The sequence below is a fragment of the Astyanax mexicanus genome, chromosome 1 (genome assembly GCF_023375975.1).
Source record: "Astyanax mexicanus isolate ESR-SI-001 chromosome 1, AstMex3_surface, whole genome shotgun sequence".
Taxonomy (NCBI): domain Eukaryota; kingdom Metazoa; phylum Chordata; class Actinopteri; order Characiformes; family Acestrorhamphidae; genus Astyanax; species Astyanax mexicanus.
Window position 1 is genome coordinate 41,526,044 of NC_064408.1, and position 12,197 is coordinate 41,538,240.

Here is a 12,197-nt window from a genome sequence, read left to right on the forward strand (position 1 = left end):
AAATAGTAGTAGTGTAGTTTGAAGACTGCTCCCTGACCAGTTATGCTTAGGGCCTCCAAAACCTTAGCAGCGGCCCTGAGGGTTAGGTTAGGTCCTGCTGAATTAGAAGGAAAACATGGCGACAACCCTCTTCCTTACTAGTATTGCATAATGTGTTTTATAATCCAGTGCACTTTATGTATAAAAATAGTCCAGAAAATAGCCGTTTATTGTAATTCAGTGCGCTTTTTAGTCCGAAAGAAAAAAAAAAACAGTATATAAGCTCCATCTCGCAATACTGTTCAAATGAAAGTCAACGTCCCCATGTTTGAATATATCCAAAATGAAGAATAGAGTCACTTGACTGTAAAATCTGTAATAATAAATCTTATATATGTAATAGCACGTCCACACAATCTGCTCCACAGGTTAGGAAGTGAAGTCTGGAGCAGCAGGGTGAGTGAGTGATTAACCAAAAGCACTAAATCTGCTTTGGTCATCATGGGTTACTCAAACTGAGCCCAAAGTCCAGCACAAACACACACACACACACAGAGAAAGAGAGAAAACACAAAACAATGCAGTAGCTAGTTGAGTGTGTTTGTGTGAGAGAGCCATGTCTTCTCTGAGTGTGTTCCTGAAGAACGTTCCTGGCTGGTTCCTGTGTGGAGGAGTCTTCCTGCCGGTCACTCTCCTGCTTCTGCTGCTGATTCTTCACCTGAACCGTAAACTACAGGAAGGTACAGCAGCATTTTAAACCAATACTCACATCAACGGAAACCTGAAAATTACAGCATTTCCACCCTAACTTCTCTCATCCATAGAGTTCTGTAGATTACTTTTGATCACACAATAATTATTCCATGTTTATCTGAACTTCCATGTTTTACTAAACTACCTTGGGAAGAAAAATAAAGTAGACAAAAACACTTTTACTGTGTTATTCTGTACACTTCCTCAGCCTGTCTCAGCTGTACTGATAGAGAGGATTTTATATTGGGCCTAGCCTTTACAGATATACTCCACTTGCAAAACATTTTGGGATTTCAATTTATTCAGCTTTTAAAATAAAACAAGATGTCCTTTAAAAATGAATCTTTCTTGTGGCATCAGTTTAGCAATATTTGTTTTTTTGTCAATTATTTATAATTCCAAGCAACACAGAGGTGATCATATCCCAAAATTTAAAAGATGTGTAAAGTTCCTCACTATATTCTGTCCTTCGCTTTAACACATTAAGTCCCACATTGAAATAAAACCTACTAAACATCCTGAGAGCATCACTACAGGACAGAGTGTGAATGTGTGTTCTTTCATCTGACCTTATTAACAGAATGTATGCATGCTGGATTAATACTAGAGATAAAACTAAAATAGTCCTTTATACTTTATATAGCATAGTAACTTTTACTTCTATAGATTATTTCACAATTCAAATGCATTAATTTATGTTCTATATAAGGAGTTTTGACCTGATTTCTAGAATAAAATGTTAGCAATAGTTATGCGTGTTATTTATGTTACATCTGAAGAAAAAACTAAAAAGAGCTGCTTACTGAATTTAAAGGTATCTTATGGGATCTTTTGATGTAAATAACGTTTTAACTGCAGTAATCTTCACGCATGACTCTGAAATATATAAAATATTAACTTATACGACATAAAAACAAATTAATATTTTTAAAAAGTGGTCACCAGGGGTGTGTCACTATTTTTTCAAACTAACATCACACTGAAAAGATTAGAGGAAGAAAAATCTGTGAAGTAAAGCAAGTTGTAATTCCACTGTGTGACCCACTTATTTTTTGGGAAATGCGAAAAAAAAAATAGAATATAACTAGATTAACATATTTAAGCAGATATATCATGATTGCCAACATGTGGTTTTATGGTAAGTTAGAGCCAATTATGACATTGCAAATTTTTATTTAAAAAAAAATCACTCATGTTTAATTCCTTACTTTCTGTCAACTGTCTGTGAAATGTCTGTAACTAAGAATAGTTAATAAAGGAGAAGATGACCTAATCTCTAAAATGCATAAAGAGAAAGAGAAAAATAAAAAGTCAGTCGCACCATGCAAAAGTTTGTTTACCTCAAGAGATTTAAGCTCTCAGATAATATTTAACAAGCCCCCAAACCTGAACTATTTATGTATAATCCCATCGCTTGATTACAACAATCAGTGTGAGGCCAGGCAGATGGGCAGTCGTTAACTAGGGCAAGATAAAAAGATGTAATTAGTGCTGATTGGATTTAAGAAGTACAGAGCATTTGAACAGATTACAGCCTAACTGAAGGGAGAGAGCCAGAAGGTAACATAGACACAGAGGCATCCTGAGACCATGGCATCCACCCACTCTTCCATCCACCCACCGGAAAAATGATGTTTAAGTTTAAGCATCTCAGTTTACCACAATTCCCTTAGTGTGTAAACCTCTGGATTTGCAACCTTAATCTAAGGGGAAATATTAATTACCAAATGCGAAACTATGCAAGTCAGTAAAGAGCCACTAAACCTTCAAACATTTTTTTCATTAATAGCTGAAATGTGTTCCTTTGAAGTAATAAAACATACCAATCCAACAATCTAGGTCTTACTGCTATCAGAGGCACACTGCTGCTGCTCAGCCAATCAGCTTTCCCTCCTGCCCCACCTCTAAACCCATACATCACCCAGTGCCCCTTCCCAAACACCCTTCAATTTTTCCTTTTTCAAATCTGTGCTAAGGGCAGAGTCAGCAAAAATAAGGGCTTTTTGTGTGCCCTTAAAGGTAAAGATTGTGTCTCAGTCTTAAATATTTTCTGGAAGATTATTCCAGAGTTAGAGGGTCTTTATTGAAATCCCCCTGATGAAGCTTTTTGAATTCTGAGAACTAATAAAAATCCAGCACCCTGTGCTTTAAATACTCTTGCTTACTCAGGGAAACACAGCATAAATATATATATATATATATATATATATTTTTAATATTTTTAGATACCTCTAAATACTATAAAATGTAAGTTCCACATAAAATATTAAGTAGAGTAATGCAGGCCATTTAGGTGCTCTTATCACCAAAACTCCAAATTAAAGAATGTTAATGAATTTTAATGAATGAGCTCAGTGTGTTCAGTCTTTGCTGCAGCATAAGACTTGAGTATTTATAAATATTTAGGGCAGATTATAAGCTCTTGTGTGTGATTCCAAATCAGCTGCAGTGTGAGTGTGTGTGAAAATGTGCTTTAATGCAAGTGTGTGAATGTAAAATGATAATAGGGGGTTCACTCTTGTAAAATCCAAAAGTCCATCAGTTCTTTTGAACCTCTGAGATACAGAGAACAGAACAGAATAAACCAGGTCCAGACTGTCATTTACACTTCCACCATGAAAAATAGTGTTTATCCACTGTGTTATATTCACAGTTAAAGTCAGCTGAGAAGGATCTCATGGTCTCATGATGAATGTACAGCAGCTTCTGGATTTTTCTCTCAGGGTTACAGGATTTACATTCACATTTACACACACTCTGATCTAAAGGTGATGACTGTGTTTTAGTGCTTTTTTTTCTAATGATCTCAATTATGTAGTCATTTACAGTTACTCCCACAAGCTAGAACCCCCCTTTCATTGGTGATACACCACTAATGGTGGTGCACTTTTCAATGGTGGTGAACTAGTGTTGTATGCTTTTAATGTTTTTTCCCTTTTATTAGTGGGGAACTAACAGTGACTCATTCCTAATGGTAGTTTGATTTTGCTACTAATGGTCTATGGTTCATTTCTTATGGTAGTGATCTTTTATTGGTGGTGCATACCAATACACTTCTATTGGTGAACCTATAGCAGCAGTGAAAATGTTTTTCTTTATTAAATGTATTTTTTATTGTGGATAACTATTAAATACATACAAATAATTAATGGACACATTTGGAATTATGCAGTAAACAGTAAAGAAAGTGTTTGTCCTTCACAATCCCCTGATCTAAACCCAACTGAAATGGGTGATTTGAGATAAACTGGAGCTTCACAGCGTGAAGGAAAAGAAACTCCTTCAAGATGCTGAGAAAACTCTTCCAGTTGACTCTACCTCATGAAGACACTGAGATTAAAATACCAACAGTGTGCAGATCTGACCTCAAAGATAAATGTGGTGCTTGGAAGAATGTTTTTATTTATTTATTTATTTATTTAACACTTTGGTTACTAAATAATTCCATGTGTTTCTGTATAGATTTATTATCTTTAATATTACATTTCTACTGTAAAAAAAGAGAAAGAAATCATAACACATTAAATCAGAAGAGATGTGTCTAAACTCTAAATCTCCTGGTTGCGATACAGATATTAAAATGTTTCTAATGTTTTGCAAATGTATCGGCTCCTGTTCAAACATGATCATCCTGGTACTTTCCCAGGAATTGTACTGCCGATCCTGGAAAAAAAAATGCGGCCTCAACTTCACCAGAATTTTGTCAGTCGCTTACATTCACACTGATCACTTTTCTGTTAAATTATGTTTTAAATACATGGGGTAAAAGTGCACTGGAAAGGGCTTACAACAAAAAAAAAATAAGGAGAGAAGCAGTAGGAAGGAGAGAGAGCGAGGGAGAGGTGTTTATGAGACGCAAAAACACAAGCAAACTATTTTTTGTTTATTTTTTTTATTAATAACATTTATTTCTCTCTTTCAGTGGAGATGGAACTGTCTGAGGCTCCAGACCTGCGGGAGGCAGCACAGCAACTGCTCTTCAAGCCCAAACACACACACAGTCACAAACACACCCATGTTCACAGACACACACACTGGCACAGAGATGCTGAGAAGAAATCCGCCTTCAGGATGAGATGAACTCTATAGCATGGCAGATCAGCAGGACCAGGACTGGACACCTCTGAGAGAGAGACTACATGCATTTATATGGAGCATATCTGGACACATTTCAACACCAAGTACTCTTGAAGGGACTCTGCAGACCTGGAAGTCAGGTGTTTGGCTTCATATGTGGTCAGAGATGCTGGTATTGGTTTACAATAAGCATGGTCAGGACCTGAATACATTAACAGTAATGACCGTTTTGGACCATTTTTATGGATCCATAAATGAAATCGTGTGAATGGATGCATGCTGCTCTTCTTCAGTTGTCCACCGGGGTGGGTGGGACTTGAGAACACTGTCACACGCACACTTGCTCCTTTGTCTGTATCCGCCAAGTTAAAAAAAAAAAAAAAAAAAAAAAAAAAAAAAAAATTAATTAATAATAAATAATAATAAAAATAATAATAATAAATAATAATAAAAAAAGTTAATTGAGTGGCCATTATAGTTACAGTCAGAATAATTAGTTAGATTACTTGTTACTGAAAAAAGTAATAGAAAAAAGTAGTAACATTGTTTAATTCCATGCCGTTACTCCCATCACTGGTGGTCCAACCTTTTCTGAATGCACATTCTGGTTAGCTCTTCCAACAGCTCATCCACATACTGCTGCTATCCCAAGAGCTTGTCTTGAAGACACAGATACAATACTATACCAATGTCAGGAGCATCTCCAGACCCACCCTCGATTAAAATGTGTGTGATAAAATGTTCATGATGCATGGGATGGATTATCGCAGGACAGCATTAGGAACATTTACATCTCCATGCAGAAATGTGTGGCCTGTTGCATTAAACATGTTACACTTGCGAAACTTCAGATCCAAAATTGCACATTACGTTTTTTAAGTGTTTAAAAGAAGGATTTAGATTATTGTACTTCTTTTTAAAGGGACAAAAAGGCCAATTTGTAAAACTGTATAGAAACAATATTTTGTTATGTTGTGGCAGCATGGTGAGATTTGGTCATAGTTTGCAAGGTCTGTATTATTATTCAGTTGAATACTGAACCCTCACTGGGGGGATTGACAGTATTGTGAGATCATGCAGGAGGGAAGTTGCATACTGATCCGTCTTTTACTGCTTATGATAAATTATATTTTATCATTTGAGTAAAAAGATGCAGTATTGCATTTTGTCTATTTTTTATTTGAAACGAATAAAACACATTGTTAAAATCTCTCGTTCTTGTGAGCCTGATATTATGCCTCGTCTCTTAAGACTGTTCCACCAATTCAGCTGTGCGTCAGCTGTATATCCCCCCATCACTAGTGATGCCACAACACAAGGAGGGTTATATGTGAAGTCAGACACCACCTCTTTTTAGCATCACAGCGCACTCGGAGGAAAGCTCAGCGCCTCAGTTGTGATACATCAGCTCACAGACGACTTGTGCTGGTTGACATCACCCTTTGGAGTGATGAGGGGAAAGAGCACCATCTACCCACCCAGAGAGAGCAAGGCCAATTGTGCTCTCTCAGGGCTCCGGCAGCTTGAATTCAAATATTGAATATCAATTAAATTCAAATATTTGTAGGCAAATGTTAGCAGGCAACAAAAGCAGAAACTGGAGTATTGATGGAAAAAATACAAATGAGACAATAATTAGAGAATAAACAAACTTTTATTTAAACAGTGTTACACAAAGAGGACAGGAGGTGATGGTAGGTGGGCGGGGCCAAAAACACAATTACACAATTACTCAAGCTGCTAAAAACGAAGGGGTGCGATTGGCGCCTCTGGTTAGCGGCAAATAGAAGGGGGGCTATTTAGAGAAATAAAAGCAAGAATACAAGAGAGATAGTATGAGAGAGAGCAAGATAGCACTGGTACCAGGCCAGAGAGGGAGGAGCTTCATTGATTTATCTACATGTACAATAATCCCACTGTGGCAAATCCATTTTTTCTTTTGCTTTTCATCAAAAAAAAAAAAAGATCAGAATATATTAAAAATATTTAAAAGGGGGGAAAACAAACCTAGATCATTCAAAAAAGGTCTAAAATGATCTGTTTACACACAAGACAGAATTCATTAAAATATCAGAGAAAATAATCTTTTGATTATTGGTATCAGAAATTTGTGTAGGAAAAGCAAAATGTGTTAAAAAGCTGCCCAGAGTTTTAAGAATTTTTCTTTTTTTTCTGGATTTTTTAATGGAGTTTTTATTACATATTTTCCCTAAAAGAGGTAGACAAAGTGCACCTCCCAGTGGTGGAATGTTTGTGTGTTTGTTTGTTTGTTTGACTGCATAGAGGAAGGATTGGCACTGTTGTGCGAGTAGAGGAAATAAAAACCGTGCCTCCGAGTCTCAAGCTGGTCCCTTAAGAAGAGATTATGAATACGTTAATCTGAAGTCGAGCCCCTTCTCCTGACCAACATTAAACCCTCCCTATCCCCTTACAAAATGCTCAGAGATCATAAATCATTTTTAATATGCATGTAAATAGACCGCCCACCTAGTTTTTATTTTATTTTATTTTACAAAGTGTTCATTCATAGCTAATAGAAATCCCCTATGACTGGATTGTAAAATTCATCTTTTTAAGCTTACCCTCTCCAGATCTGTCCCCCTCTGAACGTGCTAGGAATGTGAATCACTGCTATAACAATAATAAAAAAAAAAAAAGAATTGTAGAGCAAACGCTATCTGTTCTTAATAAACATCGGACAACTTTCTGGGGGATAAAAACATCAATAATAAACACGCTACAAAAAAAAGTTAGCTAAGTGGTTCTGTTTCTTGAACGATAACAAATGCGGGTGTCCGAAGCGCTGTCATCACTGAGGTCTTCTCTTGTCCTCCATCCCGAGAGACAAACACTCGTTTACTCATACAGAGAACGGAGGGAAGAGGTCCATCCGAATGAGGCGAAAGACGAACCTTACAGGCTTCAGCTCTGGAAAATACAAAGGAAGAGAAAAAAAAAAGTTATTTTTTGGCCAATTGCTACTTACTAACCATTAGTCCTGCCCCAAAAGCATTTCATCCAGTTTGTTGTTTTGTTTATTCCTTTTGAAGCATACTTCTGTTACACATCTGTTGTATGGCAGCAAAATATACCCAATATCATGAGTTATCATAACAGGAGGTGACATTTTCTGTAACATTTGCCTTTTCTGTTACTCAAGTGTACTCATGCACGCACAATACTTGGTCACGCTCATTATTGGTGGTGAAAGTTACATTCACTGATTAATTTCACTTAAATAATATGGAGCACTAAGGTAATCCATGACATGTAGTATAAGGAACCAGTGAGAAGAACCAAAGCTCAAAAAAAAAAAACATAAGAGCATGACGGTGCATCATTAAGAACAATCCCTCAAAATTCGAGCCTTTTACAAAATACAGACGTGTCTGTGATAAAAGCAAGTCTCAAAACATAAACTTCTCAAAGAAACAGTAAAAACTGAGAACTGATCTGGTGGCAACCAATGAGAAAATCCATGAGACAAAACAAGATCTACTCTAAGGGTGTTTTCACACTGGCACTATTTGGTCTGGCTAAAAAAGGACTCTGGTTAAAAAGGCAGTTCATTTCAGCAGGTGTGAAAACAGTAACTGTACTCGAACGCAGACCAAAACAAGCATACCACGACCTGTGAGAGTAGGTGGCCATGGCCCAGTTCCAAACTAAACTCTGAAGCAGTTTGTTTGTGGTGAGAACATGATCCAACCTCAATCCAAAGCAACTATCAAACAGCTCCTCATGTTTGAGCCAAATGGCTGTTCAGGTGCAGTTTAACCAGATTTACTACCAATATTATTACTACTGTAACTAAATAATGACAGCTCTGCTGTTGCTCCATGCTAATCTGTTTTACCCTTAACACCAGGGTGTATGTAGCGCTCGATGCTCACACCTCATATCTCGGCTTACTGCCGTGTATTCCATTAAAAACACTGTTTGAAAGCGCAGCAGCCACACTCACTGTTTAAGTAGCTTTAGGCTGCACAGATATACATGCTGGTCTGGAATACAGAGCCTTCTTGCTATATTTACTTTTTTGTTCCCACACCAGACAACTCTGACCAATCAGAGGAGACAATGTGTTCATGTGGTTTGTTGGGGAGCATTTAGGTGCATTTGGGTTTATGTCTGTATGAAAACAAACCAAACTGAGAAGAAAAATACTCCATGTTAACAAACTCATCAACTGATTCTACCAGAGAAAATTAACTACAGATGTACAAAAAATCTCTAAAAGTATTAAGAAGAACCACTGAGGAGAAGCGAGATCAAATGAAATATTCCAAGTGCATGAAAAAGAACCCAGGAGGAAAAAAGGCTCTAAATGAGGACATTTAAAAGGCTTAAGGAGAACCAGTAAAAAGAAATTAAAGAGCCCCAAGTGTATAAAAGTAATAAGAAGAAGAGCACGAAGAAGAAATAACTAGACTCAAAATGAAAACCTTCCTAGAAGCATAAAGAAGATGCAATGAGAAGGAACAAGATAAAAAAAAAACATAAAAACCTTCCTAAGTGCATAAAGTACCAGTGAGATGAATTAATACTCAAAACAAGACCCCCCCCCCCCCCCAAGAACCTAAAGAAGAACCAGTCTCAAAACGAGTACCGTATATATACCACACTTGATATAAGACGCACTATCGATAAATATCTATTTTCTGATCTATATTCATACATAAATCACACCAGATTATAGGGCGTATTTTATGAAACACTAATAACTAGTAGTAGGAACAGGGAAGTTTTCAAGTTGTTCTTTTCTCAGCAGGTCTCACCACTCCTAAAATCTGTTTATTTGGGTGAGTAAAGTGCTTCCGTTTACATAGAGTAAGCTTAGATGGCTAGGTTAGGTTGGCTAATGCTAACCGACAACCAAAAGCTACACTGAGGAACCCTGAGTGTTTCCATAAGCCACGTAGCTTGTTTTAACACGGTAAACGTGCAGGCTAAAGGGCGATATGATCACCTCTCAATAGCAAAAGAGCTAGCACTGCGGAAAGCAGCTAATGCTAATGCTGCTCCAGCAGTGCTAGCTGGGGTTAGCCGCAGGCTACAGGCCAATAATACTCAGCTCAGAATGGTGAAAGAGCTAGTCCTTTGCACGGTTAGCAGCTAATGCTAATACTGCTGGAGAACTAAACTGAAACCTCCTGTATAACGCTGTACTTTAGTGGAGTGGCTTTACTGCTCCTTACAACCTGACTGATAAAATTCATACATAAGGTGCCCTGGATTATAAAGCGCACTGATGATTTTTGAAAAAATTAAAGGATTTTAAGTGCATCTTATAAAGCAAAAAATATGGTACCTTCTGTAGCGCTTGAAGTAGAACAAATGAGAACAACAAAACTTAACATATCCCTAAGAGCACAAGGAAGAAGTACCAAAACTCAAATTGAGAACTTTTTTATGAGCATGGAAAATAACCAAGCCTCAAAATAAAGACCTCAAAAAGTATGAGGAAGGACCAAGACAAAAAACAAGAACCTTCCTAAAAGCACAAGAAAAAACAGAGCTTTAAAAAGAGCTCTCTCTTTCTCATATCTGTAAGAGAACTAGAGAACACAACTTCTCTGTATAATCTGACAAGACTCTGTACTCTTCAGCTCGATGTTCACAGAGACGCTGCTGTCAGTTTCAGTTCTACAGCGCTGCAGTTACTCAGGAACACTGAGCTGAAAGACTTCAAAATAAGTGCGTAATGAAGATCAGTGCAGCGACGCCTCAGCACTTAGCTGAGACTGGAGCTGTGAGATGAAAGAAACTGTACTGAAAGAATTCATAACTGCTCTCCATAAAAGAAAAAAAAATGCAATTGTGCTGCATCATAGTGTACATTTCATATTCATATCACATTCATGCCTTTTAACATCCATATAAATTATTTAATAGGCTCCAAATTGTTATTCACGAGGGGACGGCTGATAATATAGAAATAAAATAAAATAATTACACCTCAATAATTGCATTATAATGCTATTTATAAGAGGTGATGATATTTTGATCCATCTGTAGCACCTTAAATGTAAAAAAAAAGGCTTAGTTTTGCTTTTTTAATCTCAATTTAGTGTGACTGTGACTATGAGAAACAAGATTTTTCGGGTAATTTTAAACAGGGTAAATTTAAAGCCTGCACCACAGTCCGAACCAAGGATCATGTGTTAGTTACTTTGGTTCAGACCAAACATAAAAGTCTAAAGATACAGACATTAAATACAGTTACAGATACAGACAGAGGATTCAGTCAATACTCCTTATTCAGTTTGTGTGTATTCATGCATGTCCTGAAAGCTTATTGATACAGATAGAACTTACATATACATATAAACGCATACAACAGTCTGTCACCCCTAGTAACGAGTAATATAAGGGACACTAAGGCTATGTTCACATTACCAGGCTGAAGTGACTCAAATCAGATTTGTTTTGGTCAATGTGGGTCAGATCTAATTCTTTTTTCATGGCTGTGTGAACGTGCCAAATCCATTTTGTATTTTTCAAATCAGATTTGAGTCACTTTCATAGGATGCTCTAATTTGGACACATATCTGATCCATGGACATGCGACATGAATGTGACTGGTCAAATCAGAATTCATGTGTCTTTTTGCTTTTACGCATGCAAACCGCCTGGTCTTTTTTCACCTCCTCAACCTGAACAAGTACTTCAGACCAGCTGTTTACTCTCCACTCCAGTAAAAGATGCTCCACATATGAGCTGCTAATGCATCCATTTCCCTTGATAAAGCTACAAGTCACCTCTCAAATATGCAGTTTTTTTGTTGTTGGTGAAGAAGGAGACGTTTATACACATTTCAGTGTGCACATGTGAGACGTTTCAAGGCAGATTTGTTCACATTACACACAGATACAGCTCACTTACATTTGTGAATGTGAACTGTGAAGCCTCCTTCAATTCTACAGTTTCTACCAGCAAACTTACCTTTAACATTAAAGGAGAAATGCTGTAGTGAAACATGATGATAAGTACGAACTTTTGTTAAATAGCCCTCCTCCGTTTGCCCTCAGCATTACGATATCTTGAAACGAAATCATAATAAGATGACTGACAAGGACAAACGAATAGGTACGACAGGGGAACAGATTTTCACAGATGATCTCTGTGAAAATACATAAATATATTATTCAAATATTTCTGGCAACATATGCTGGATTACTAATTTTAAGATGTTGGTTGATTTTACAATGAAAGAAATAAAATGGGTTGTGTGAACCACAAAGGCTGATTTTGCTAAAGGCAGCTAAATCCAAAGCTGCTTTTTTTGTGCTGGCAGATTTTAGATTTGGAGCAGTAATAAATATAGTTTTAGCAGTGAATACATATTAGGGATGTGCATTCTGACATTCTGTGTTAAGGAGCACATA

General features: G+C 36.9%; 1 protein-coding gene and 1 non-coding gene across 24 annotated transcripts in view; one reads left to right on the top strand and one right to left on the bottom strand.

Annotated features, from left to right (window-relative positions):
- The first annotated feature begins 84 nt into the window (after positions 1-84).
- LOC103040805 (uncharacterized) lies at positions 85-7,471 on the top strand. Its single transcript, XR_002648645.2, has 2 exons — positions 85-719; positions 4,655-7,471. It is a non-coding gene; the product is annotated as an uncharacterized LOC103040805 (transcript).
- epb41l2 (erythrocyte membrane protein band 4.1 like 2) overlaps positions 6,445-12,197 on the bottom strand; it is a 135,762-nt gene continuing 130,009 nt past the window's right edge. For all 23 annotated transcript variants that reach the window (XM_049478882.1, XM_049478966.1, XM_049478965.1 and 20 more), the window contains one exon: positions 6,445-7,737. Coding sequence is in view for 1 of the 23 variants with exons in the window: in XM_049478899.1 (XP_049334856.1) it covers positions 7,732-7,737 (6 nt within the window). In the remaining 22 variants the exon portion in view is untranslated. The remainder of the gene's footprint in view (positions 7,738-12,197) is intronic.